At 37.1% G+C, this 12,318-nt stretch overlaps 1 protein-coding gene across 2 annotated transcripts in view; it reads right to left on the bottom strand.

Moving 5' to 3' along the window:
- The window catches only part of FSHR (follicle stimulating hormone receptor), an 86,222-nt gene that overhangs the window by 45,635 nt on the left and 28,269 nt on the right, over positions 1-12,318 (bottom strand). For both annotated transcript variants that reach the window (XM_065834611.2, XM_071805889.1), the window contains exon 2: positions 9,490-9,561. In XM_065834611.2, the coding sequence (XP_065690683.1) occupies positions 9,490-9,561 (72 nt within the window). The remainder of the gene's footprint in view (positions 1-9,489; positions 9,562-12,318) is intronic.

Below are 12,318 nucleotides of genomic sequence, written 5' to 3'. Positions count from 1 at the left end.
AATCATTTGTTATTTCCATCTGTGGTGTTGGCTCCCCAAGCATTTGAAACGTTTTATGGCTTAGTATCTGTCTTCCATTCTAAATTCAAGCAATTTAAATCTTTTCCAGACTACTCTATGTGTATATATACACATATGCATGTATGCATGTATGTATATACACATACACATTCTACCATGCAGTAAGCAGTTTGCTCACAAAGGGTATACCACTCTTATTTGCTAAGAATCAAGCACGTATCTAGAGATCTTCATCAAAAACATGTTCCTGCTTGAGAAATCAAAACAATTACTCACATTATTTTGTGACCAAATTGTTCTTGGCTTGGTCACAAAACAAACAATGGGCACAACAAATCTCTAGTTTTACACCTGGGATGGATTGGGGCCAGCAGTGTCTTTGATAGAAAAATCAAAATGCAGCTCACTAATAATGATAAAATGCTCAACTGCCTCTCCACTGAGCAAAGCAGCCATCAAAATAATGATTAAATCCACATCAATCATTTCACATAATAAAAATAAAGGCCATGCAGTAATAATGTCAGAGAATCAACATCTCCTGCTTAGAAAATAAATGTCTTGACTTCATCTCAACATTAGTTTCCCATAAATGCTGAGGTTTGTACTAGCATTTGTATAGAGACAAGAAACAATTCTTCATTGCAACATGCCAATTCCACTAACATTATTTCTAAAATAAACAGAAAAGCTGAATAAAATTAATATGGGAAGGTGTTTCTGAAATCTTCCTGAAATTGAATTACCATTTCCAATCTGTTGCCAGCCTTCCTCCTTCTAACAAACAACATTTAGTAGCAACAACAATAAATATTGAAGAAAATCCCATTTAGAGCAAATCGGGCACAATTTCAAATAGGTCATACATTTTGCACTCAATCACTGGTACAGATAGATATACTCGGAAGATTAATAGAAAAAAAAATCCTATAAAACCCCATTTTCTCATGAAAAAAACCCTTTCCCTTCTAATTATTATTATTATTTCCTCCGTATTAAAGCAAAGCCAGAAGATAGATGTATCCAATGCCCCTCAGGATATGCTGTCACCTGAATTCCCACAGACTCACACCAGCACAGCACCACAGTGCATCAGGAGACAAGACCCCTAACTAGCCTGCTTGGCAGGTGGTGGAGGTGAAAGTGCTACATATTTGAGCTGAACAACCAAGTGAAGTGCAACCACTGTAATTCTGAATGCGTGTTTCCTCTCAGAATTGCTTTGTTATTCGATTTTACACAAGAAAGCAGACTTTTTTTTTTTTTTTAGAAAGAAGCTCTTTCAAAATAATCCTCTTACAACTCTTAAAAAAAATTGTTGACTTTACTGTTACTTAATTTATTTTGTTTTAATCTTGTGTTTTCAATTCCCTGAATTTTCAAGTCAATACATTTTATTTTGCATTCTTTCCAGAAATTTCAGTGTTAATACCTAATTAATATACAATTTTTATTTTTTACATTTTTTTAGGGATATTAGAACTGAATATCCTTATTTTAATAAGAAAAAGGTAATTATTTTAATCAGAGTCATATTCTGAAACACCACATGAGAAGAAACAACTTTTGCCATGTGTGACCTATGAATTACATTTGAAAAAAGTAAAACATAATTAGAATCAGCAGTTCTGAGTTCTGATTTCCTTTTCTGATATACCTATATAAGTTTAATAAATGTATTGTTCACCCAGCATAAGAACTGGTTTATGTTTCTTAGCAAAAGTGTATTTTTATATTTATAAAGTCATTTAGAATGTCACTGATTCTACTTTGAAATTACAAGAATCTCACAATAAACCACAACTTAAAACTTCCTTTACTTCTAACAAGAGTGAAGCTTTTGGAAGGAAGAGATGGAACCTGAAGAAGTGAAGGAAAAAAATTTGTCTGGGCCAGCAGCCATCTTATATTTTACAAAACCAGTTCTGGCTCCTCTTGAAACAAGAAAATCACTGCAAAGCCCTTGAGATTAATCTCAGAAATTTGGCCAGTTAGCAAACACATCAGCCTCTTCAGTATGCATAAAACGTATCCCGCAGGAGAAAAGAAGAAAGATTATAGTATTAATTCTGCACCACGGGATGACTGTCAATTCTGAGGCTCCCTGCTACATTTGTCAGTTGCAATAATCAGCTTCATGCCTCTGATGCAAGGACCTGGAGTGAGGCTGCCTTCCAAAACTGAATGAATTGGAGGAAGTAAATACCTCTGCATGAAAGGCCACAGCATGCCAAACCTGAAGTCCATCCAGCCCAAGTGCTCTGACGGTGGTAGGGGAGGCCCAGTACAAGAGCAGGGCAGGCCTATTGGTAAAGCTCCTCTAAATGCTCAGGCAATCTTTTGGCGATTTACCACTCAAAGCTTTGTGTTTAGTATGTAAGTAGGTGAGACACATTTTCTTCCCCAGATTTTACTAGGAAGACACTTGATATCAAAAAAGTCTTGAAGTAGAGTTCCCTTGCTGAACCATGCATTGTGTGAAGAAATATCTCCTTCAGGTTTTTTTGATTTGTCACTTACTAGTTTTATCTGAAATCCTGTCCTGCGGTAATAGCATTGGGAAGGGCATGAATAATCATTGCTGTCCACCTTCCCTGTGCTAAACCTGACTGTACGGACCACTTCAATATCACCTGTCAAAGGTCTTCCATCCAGATGGAGGAGTCTTGTCCTGCTCCATTATTCCTCTGGTGGAAAGCACCTATGAATGTATTCATCTGGATGAATATTTCCTGTTTTTTTCCCCATGCTTTTTAAAATAATTCCTAACATTTCCATTTTGAGACATTTTTTGATCACGGTGTTAAGACCTTTTTTTTTTTTTTTTTCCCCCAAATGTTCATTTGGCCCTCAAATCTCATTTTGAATTAATGGGACTAATTCAGAACCCACATTTAGATACACAAAAGCGCTATGTTCATTTAAGCCTGCACTTAATTTTATCTGGTTTGTTTGTGTAGAGGAAGGCAGAAGAATAGTGGGTCAAAGTTTCTTCCTAAAGAAGGGTGGGAACTCACACAAGCATTTACCCACTTTTCATCTTTTATGAATTCAGGTAATGAGCAGTGAGTTGCTGACGTGGATAATAAATGTCTACTTCACATCGTTGTAATTGTGCAAGGAATGACAGCAGTAACTGCAAGTTGAAGATCTCTTCCACAGATAAGATTTGGCAGGCAAAAGGAGAATGCCAGATGATGATGCAGGAAAACATTTATAGATTGTAATAAAACCACTTAGTCTTTGCTCATTACTTATTACATTTAGAACATGCTGCATAGCTTCTACTTGCAAGAAATGAATTAAGAACACACCAGGCTTCCTATGTATTCATACCAAACACTTTAGCTTGCTATCCAAGGGATGATATTTGCAAAGGTTGCAGAAGGGTCATCTGAAGTGATTCCAGTCCTTTGAGAAAAAGATGTACCCAAGCTACTTATGGCCATATGGACATACAGCAGCACAAAGCACTGCTTTGCCCAACTCCTCCACTGACAGCGTCTTAGGGGACACCTTGGAGAAGCTCACATAGCTGTTTGCGTTTCAAATCCCATTTGTGGCAACCCATTTCAAAGGGCAGAGTGTAGCAACGGGCAAATGAAGACTGGCACCCTGGATGCTGTTGGGCTAAGGAATGTGTATGGCACATATAGCAGAGGATGAACTTTCACTGACCTCTATCAAACGTGGACAGTCAGGTGGGACAGGGGCATTTTGGACCTGGTGAGTCCACCCAAAGGAACCAGAAGCCTCCTGTGGTTGCTCAGTGTCCAACAACCAGCCCGCAGTGCCTGGGCAGCCTTTAGCGCCTGCTGGCTTGCATAGGGTTAGACCAGGCAGACAGAGAGTGAGGAAAGTCCTGTATTGTAACAGTGGCTCCATTAAAACATTTATTCTTTGTTATGTCAGCCTGAACTTTGAATTTCTTTGCTAGTGCTGGTTACTTGCCTGAATGTTTTTGAACTGTAGTCCTCTATTCCCTGAGAGAAAATGCATACTTAGACTAATTTAAATGCATTAAGTAGCATACTTATTTTCATGTCCTGCCCTTAAGATGCAGAATGTTACACATAACTTCCTATAATGTAAATTAGAATTTAATATCCATGGAGTTGCACCTTGAGAATAGGCCCTGGAGTATTTATTACCGAAGTATGATTTTTACCTGATAGAGTATGTATTTTTGTACACAGAATGCACCATGCCCCCCTTTCACCTTAGGGATGTAAATAAATATTTTTGTAAACCTGCATTATTTAACTTATCTATGACAGCAGATCCTGCAAATCCATATTTTGCTTCTTGAAAAAAAAAAAAAAAAAAATAGCAGACTTATCCAAATGATACAGCCAAAGATAGAAAGTATCTCCTGCCTAGAACCATTTTCCAAATGTCTTGGTTACGCTGAATCCTAACCATTTTCTCAAAATAACTTTCATTATCTTATTTAATCACATCCTTTTCATACTAAATGAGGCATCACATGATACAATGTGCAAGAAAAATTGGAGAAACTGCAAAATTCTGACCAGCTTTCTTGGTAGTAGAAGGCATAGACTGCTCATCCTTAGATGATTACAGGATTTCTACTTCTCCCTATTTCTTCCCATATTTTTGGGCTGTATGCTGCCACGTGTTAAAGAATCACATGCTGGGGCTGAAAGAAACTGCTTTCTGGAGCACATGGGATGATGGACATCCCTTAGCCATTTGCTAGCCCAGGCAGCTTTGATGGCTACTGCTGAAGAGGTCTGGATGGTGAATCTACCAATTTGCCAGGTTGCTAAAACTTGCTAAATAAAGTGGAGACTTCCCACTATGCCAAATTCTCCTGATAAGATTTTTACAGTCAAACCAAGAACCTTGCTCCTTCCCCACTCACAGGAAGAGAGATGTGCCTTGAATTAGCAATGTATTTTAGCACATGCCTCAAAATATTCTATTGATCATTCTCCAATGTCCTTAAAGTACCACAACTCAATCTAGATGAAACATAAAATGTAAGTCAGTCTGATCTAACTAAGTCAAAGTAAAGTGCGACCTGATTTTTAACATACAGGGGCAAACAGGATAGATTTTAGCATCATATATCAGGTTGACTCTTGTATATGAAATAAGTTGGTGCTCATGTATCTAGGTCACAGATCAGCAGCTTTTCTTCATGTGAACTATCACTCGATCAACACTTTCAGCAAGAAAAACATAAAAGCTTGAATGAACTGAGTGATTAAGTAAATACATGATTCAAAGCTATTTTCTCTAGAAATTCATGAGGTAACTGTAGACAGCTGGTGTGTGTATTCCTTCTGTCTTCCACAGACAGAAGACTTCAGTTTCCAGGAGTGTCAACTCTGTCAGATTCCCTCAACCCAAAAAGTTCTAACTTTCCAGGATTTTCAGAGCTTATCAAGGATTTAGCTCACCAAGCTCTGTTAACCACAGCCTGGTTCATGTTTTTAGAATGTATCTTTGCCAAAATATGTTAAAGAAATGTCCTTCTCCTATTACTCCAAATTACAAAACAAGGACAATAATGGTGGGATTTTTTTGTCGTGATATCTACTAGTTCAAGAAATGCTTCATCCACATGGCTGAATTTCCTTGGGCCGCACACAGATTAGAGAGTGAATGATGAAACAAAGCATTATGATTTAGTTTAAACTCTTGAAGAGAATAAATAACTGATGATGAATTTTCAAGGGGACTGTGCCTCAGGATACAAATGTGAAGCCTCTTTGGCTTGCATCGGGTAAAACAATCAGACCAAACTGCCTGTAAATACAGACCCCTGATCAGGTCTTATTAGACCAACATTTGCAGATCTAGTTTACTACCTTGTAGTAACAAGAGGAAACTTAACAAGAGAAAAAGAGAGGCATAATATTGCTTCAAACTGTCTCTCCTCCAAATTAAGCACTTTTAGTGCAGGGTGAAGATGACAGAGCAGCTGTAGAGCATGTTTAATTGAATTTTGCCTGGTATGTGCCCACATGGCACTGCTTTTTACTTTGCTAACTGAAGCATTAATTAGTTCTGGGAATGTAAACAGGTTGGTTAAACAGAAGTCCAGATGAGCTGCCATGGTCCAGTTGTATAAGACTTAGAAGCAGGCTAACCATGTTTTCAGAATAACTAATCTGCTGAATAACTATTTGCTAAATTAACATGAAGTCAGAGCTGTTAAAAAGTTGGAGACCAACTAGTAATAAGCTGGTTAGGCTGTTCCTCAGAGTTTCTGAAGTAGTTTTCTATAAGAATATTCAAGTTGCACCTTTAGTAAGAGAAAGCTCAGATGACTAGAGCCTGTCAGTTTATACTGTAACTTTAAACATTCCATCTAAGAAGCAAAGAAGTTCTTTCTACTAGAACATATGTGAGGAAAGTTGTTTGTCTACATGAAAGTCTGCAGAATGAACATTCCATGGTTTTCCCAGTAACTTAAAGAATTTAGATGGGTGACTAGCTAGAGATGGGCTCTCATTCTTTCAAAAATTCAGAATGGCTAAAGTATTCCAGTGACAATTTTATTCTTCTCCCCATGTGTGTATTTGGCCAAAATCGATGAAAACCAAAAGATTTTGGCTTGATACCTAAAACTGGACATTCACAAGGGAGGACAGATCAGGTAGTCCATGATGACATTTCCAGGTCACACTACAGTTTTCCATTATGAGTCATGGTCACTACTGTGCATTTTGGAAAATGCTTTGACAGTCCAAGTGGAAAACAAACAGGATCCTTCCTGACTACCATGACTGAGTTTGACTGGAAGTATCAGACTAGAAGTATTTGACATTTTGTGGCAAAGGACACTTGTTCAAAGCTCTCGATTATTCAGGTGCTTAAGAAGAAACTAAAATGCATCCAGAAAGCAGAAACACTGAAAAATGTTATTGAATTATTTTTCTTTCAAAACTAGAAATTTTTGGTCACTGTATTCAAAAGTCTTCCTTCACTTTTAATGTAAATACAAGACAACTGAGATTCTCATGGAGGACTCATCTCTGGTTTAACTTATATTGAAACAGTTCATCCTAAATGGATGATGCCAAAGACCATGATTCCCTGAAACTTTTGTGCTTTAAAACCTACCACTTCCTCAGAAACACAGTTAGAAATGATCTAGTAATGATAAAAATAATGTGTACAGATATGTTGGACTATATAAGGTACTGGTTTTCTTCAGTAATACACTTGGGAAATTTTGTCACTCTCTTAATCTTTAGTCTATTTAGCTCTAGGTGAGCACATATGTATACTTAAATTGAAGTGTCTCATTTGTATACTTCAGGCTATCCACATTTTACCATATGGAGGTATCACATTATTATTAGATGTTTTCCTTAAATAGACTACAGTTTGCTTTAATCTTCTTTCTGAGCATGATCTTGCAAGTGTAAAAAGGCTTTAATACAAAGGCTGTGTTTTTATATGCAAATCTATCATTTGATTACACATTTTTGTCCCTACATTATCATGAATATTTCTGATGAATGTTTTATGGGTTAGGTTTAGGATTTGTGAGCTATTTCAAATTTTATCTGTTTGCCATGTCATCTGCAAATACCAAAACTTTGTTGATGTTTATTGGTCTCATTTACATATTTATTACACTTGTATTTTCAAGGATGTTCTGCTATAAACTATGTCCCCATTTCTCCTCCATGTACTAATAGTACATAGATACATTTTCAAACCAAGCTAATTTCCATAAATACTTTTTTGATTAACAATAGATCACCACTTAGAGACATCCTATTCACTGCAACTGCTACCTTCATATGTATCTGACATATGGTTTCTGAGTAATTAAAGGTAATGGGAGCAGTTTACAACACACTTTTGCAACCCACTTCATAGTCCACAGAGCTCAATGATTTTCCACAAGAACTAGGCTACAAGAAAACCCATGGGACTGGGGAGAAACAAGTGTCAACAAAACTTGTGGACAAATTGCTGATCTTATTCCTCACTGGTAACTCTTGGCCACAAAAAAACCAAACCAAACAAAACCAAACCAAAAGAACCAAACCAACAATAACAACAAAAACCCAAACCAACCAACCAACCAACCAACCAAAACTCTACAAAACCAAATTCAAACCAAACCGAAACAAAACCAACAAACTTTGTTTTCTCAAGAAAAATGACTGTTTACAATGATACTTGGTGGGGTTATGAGGGTCCAGATCCATGAGGGGGATGCAGCAACTAGAGGCTTTTTAGTGTGTATGATGTGCCAATAGAAGACTCTTGAGCCTACGCCGATGTGCTGAAATGGATCTCAGGCTTCAGAAAAAGTCAGGTGCCATGGGAGCTTTACTGCTTGCTGCTGATCAGCAGCTCTTCAATCCTTCTTGCACGTTCACTGCTTGTTCTTCATCCGTTCGTACTTCTCTGGGTTCAAAGTCCTTGTCCTTTCCTCACCATACCTTCTGGTGTATTCACCTTATTGCTAAATTCTTTACTTATGCAAGAGTATGAAGGAAAAGGATAGAAATGATGTAGAGAAATGTCAGCAATCAATTCCTTTTTAGTTTTGCCATTATACTCAGAGCACTAAAAAAGGCACTGATGTTAAAATACATTTTTTCCCACTCAGAATTGTCTTGGATGAACAGCCTGTTAGTGACCCTCTCCTGTCACGGTGCAAGTCCTGGATGTGCTTCTGAACAAAATACTGTGATTTCCTTATACACAAAATAATTCAGAAGAAGTGCACATGCTCCTGAATAGTTCAGGTTGGACAGTGACATTTATCATTTCTGGTGCTAGCACCAGTTAACCGATGAATTTTATGTCACTAAAGAATAGTAGGAAACACTTTACTAAGGATTTTTCCTTCTAGTGATGGAGGGCTGCAATACATTCACAATAGTGTACTAATGAATGCATGATACATCTGTTCATCAAAGGTGCTCATAATTACATCTCTGGGCTTATTGCTAAAATTCACAGATATTAAATGCTTACACCCTTTATGTGCTAAGATTTTCAGGCCTATCACCCTTAAGAAACTTCTGTCGTACATCACACTAGCTGACTCTGAACATGCAAAAAACAATCTTATTTCTTCATTAGTGAAAAAAGATTTAGCTGCCCTTTTACCAACAGGAGCATTTTCCTCCCTGATCTTCCACTGGCTTATTAAGATCTATTATGAAGTTCTCAAAATAATTATTTTTCCGTGATCTTTTGTTATGGCACTTTATTTATTAATTGCAACAAGACTCCATGCTGAACTCCATCCTTTGATCAAGGACTGTCCGCTTGCAGATATAAAAATATGTTTATGACAAAAGTGGTTTGGAACATGTTCTTAAAAAATGGTTTTTCAAACAGAAATATGCCGAAGCTCAGAAATAGGGGCTTGCTCACAGGCAGTAAAAGGAGCTACAATAAGAAACTGCTGTTTTGAGTAAAATATAATAGTTGCTTCCTAGTAAATATTGACACAATACGTACATTTTCTCTAGGTCACCCAGTCCTGTGAAGGCTCCTTTTGGAATGACTCTTATCTTGGTGAGGACAAATCTCCTGAAAAAAAGAGAAAATGGGGTGATTATTCACTATTTACAACACTGGACTGTGTGGCAGCTTTTTCAGCACAGAAGCCATTATCACTGGTACAAGGATAGTCTCCAGCCTGAAGGCTTTGGCATCTCAATACAGCTGTCAAGTTCAAAGGCTTCATGGGACTCCAACTGCCTGCCCAGACCGAAATTACAGCACAGCATTGGGCTGCTCAGCATCTGCAGCTGCTCAGGGGAAAAAAGCATCTGTCAGTAGTTGCAATTTCCCTGTTTGCTTCAATAAGAAATCCAGACCCGGTTACCACAGCTTTGCTGCATGCTGGGAGGAGACAGCATCTTTCTCATCTCGACCTCTCTTTTAAGAGATGTTCAAGCACAGGGTGAAGCAGCCCTGTGGAGCCAGACTGGGGTGAGCTGCTTACACAAGGCTGTAAGCTGGCACATGCATGCCCATGCGAGATAAGGCTTAACCTGCTGCACAGATAATTTAAGGAGTCAGTTACTATCTCCCATCAGTGCAACTTTAATACCTTTTATTGCTTCTCGGTCTCTCTTCAAATTATTTCATAATGTGCCATAAATTAGGACTTCAGAATACACAACTCGATCACGCAACAAGACAACATTGTAATCATTTTTAAAGGTCACAGAATATGCTTTATGAAAAAAAAAATGTTTAAAATATCATATAAATATTTTTGTTAACCTGGATTCATCTTCTTTTATTACAATAAACAAAGAGGATGAGAGAACAACTGATGGCACTCAGAAGATCAAAGGGAGGATATCTACTACTCCTTGGAGAAATAAAGTGTTATCTGGGTAATCACTTTCTTTCACAAATTTAATCATTCATAGGCAGTGAGCACAAACAATTTCATGTATTAATGTGACCTGCTGATCATGATACATGCTTCATATGATATCATTAGATGCCAGGTCAAGAAAGTGGAACTGAGACATGAGAAAGCCCATGGAGATTTTGTGGGGAGAGATACTGTATTTTTATATTTGTGGCTGAGAATAAAGGTAATATTTAAACTCCTCAGTATTAAACATGAAGCAGATAAAATAAGCAAGACATCAGATAATACTGGTTGTATTGAACAATAGCTTATAAATAAAAGTTTGTTTGTTTTTTATAAAAAAACAACACCTGTGTTACATACATGAATATCACCCTGTGGTTCAGTTTCTTAGTCTATTTTCCCATGGCAATGAAAATGAATTGTTTTCTGAATTACTATGGAAGTCTTTTTTTTTTTTTTTTTTAAGTGAGCATGCCTGCTAGGGCATCCCTCATTTTTATCACTCATAAAAGGTGTTGCATGGTTGCTTGTGGTTGCCTTTCAACTCATGTCTGTGCTGCCTTATTGTAAGGTCTGCAGGAAGACAGAAATGGTAAGTCAGCCTGGTTTTACCTGCTGTGACTATCCCAAAACTAGAGACTTACTTTCTTACCATTCACGTGAAATGTTCATACAATCCTCACCTATTTTTTATTATAGCTGACCAGTTTAGAATTTTCATGAGTTTATCATGTTCTAATTCAAGTCATAGGGAAAAAAGTATTATTCTGATAGAATAAGACTGTGAAAAGTTCCTATTTTTTAACTGTAGGTCTTTAGGAGAAATACCACCTCATTGAGATTCTCAAATATGAGTTAATATTTACTTAAGTGGGAAATAGTCAATGCGTGCCTCACCTAGCTCTACAGATAAAACCACTGATTACACCCGCATTGAATTTGGCCCCATGCTTCTTTAAACATTGAAAATTATGATATTATCAGTCCTGAAAGATGATAAAGTCAATTTGATATTTCATTATTCTTAGACTGTCATTAATGTAAGCCAGAAAGAGCTTCAACACACTGTCATACAAGAATTACAGTATTCAGATCATTATGCAAATGTTAGAAGGATTAAAGAGCTTCCAGAAGAGGCTGAACCTGGATTAGGTGATTTGTAAAATCCTACTGAAAACACAGCCAGAGTAACGCATGCAAAACCATGGCTGTGCTTTCAGAACGCAGACAGGTACAATGAATCCTTGCAGAACACCCAGCAGGCTTAGTATGACAAAGCTGAACCATCAGGAAACCCTTTAACTTTGATCTGCTTTGAAACATTTCCTAAACTCTCCTTTGTAGAAATGCAAACCTAATTTTGGAGCCCTAGAAAGCAGGCTCTGTCTGAAAATCCACCTACAATTTATTATTTTTTTTTACGGCAATGTTCTAAAATGAATTCTCTCTCTGCAGGTGAAGATCATGAAGAGGTTTGCAATTCTTTAATTAAACACTGGCCTATGCCACACTTCACCACAACAAGTATTTACAGCCTGATCCTTAATTACAAGAAGGGAGTCTCATTCAAAATTAATGTTACATGTATGAGGAAAGCCACAAGTACATGGAAGTAAAAATCAAACCTTTATTGAATATCTTGCTATCCTGCACTAATTAGGTACCAGAATTCAGAAGCCACATGTCTAATGCCCAGGAGCAGTTAAAGCAGAATTGAAGTTTAATAGCTGAAATCTCACATTTCACTTTAAAAAAATTAAGGTTAACTGTTTTTAAACATCCCTGAGTAGGCTAATAAAATCGGCTTTAATGGTATAACGAACACTGAAAATTAGAATCAGCTACTTGTTGAATTATCAACTGCATATTGAATAGGAGTCTATTATAACTAGGCAAATGCTGTATTGTCAATAAATCTTACCAATTAGGCTCCAAGAACCAATCTGTACTTA

Source organism: Patagioenas fasciata, chromosome 3, assembly GCF_037038585.1.
Source record: "Patagioenas fasciata isolate bPatFas1 chromosome 3, bPatFas1.hap1, whole genome shotgun sequence".
NCBI classification, from domain to species: domain Eukaryota; kingdom Metazoa; phylum Chordata; class Aves; order Columbiformes; family Columbidae; genus Patagioenas; species Patagioenas fasciata.
Note: the sequence above shows the minus strand (reverse complement) of the source record. Positions and strands in the feature narration are given on the sequence as shown.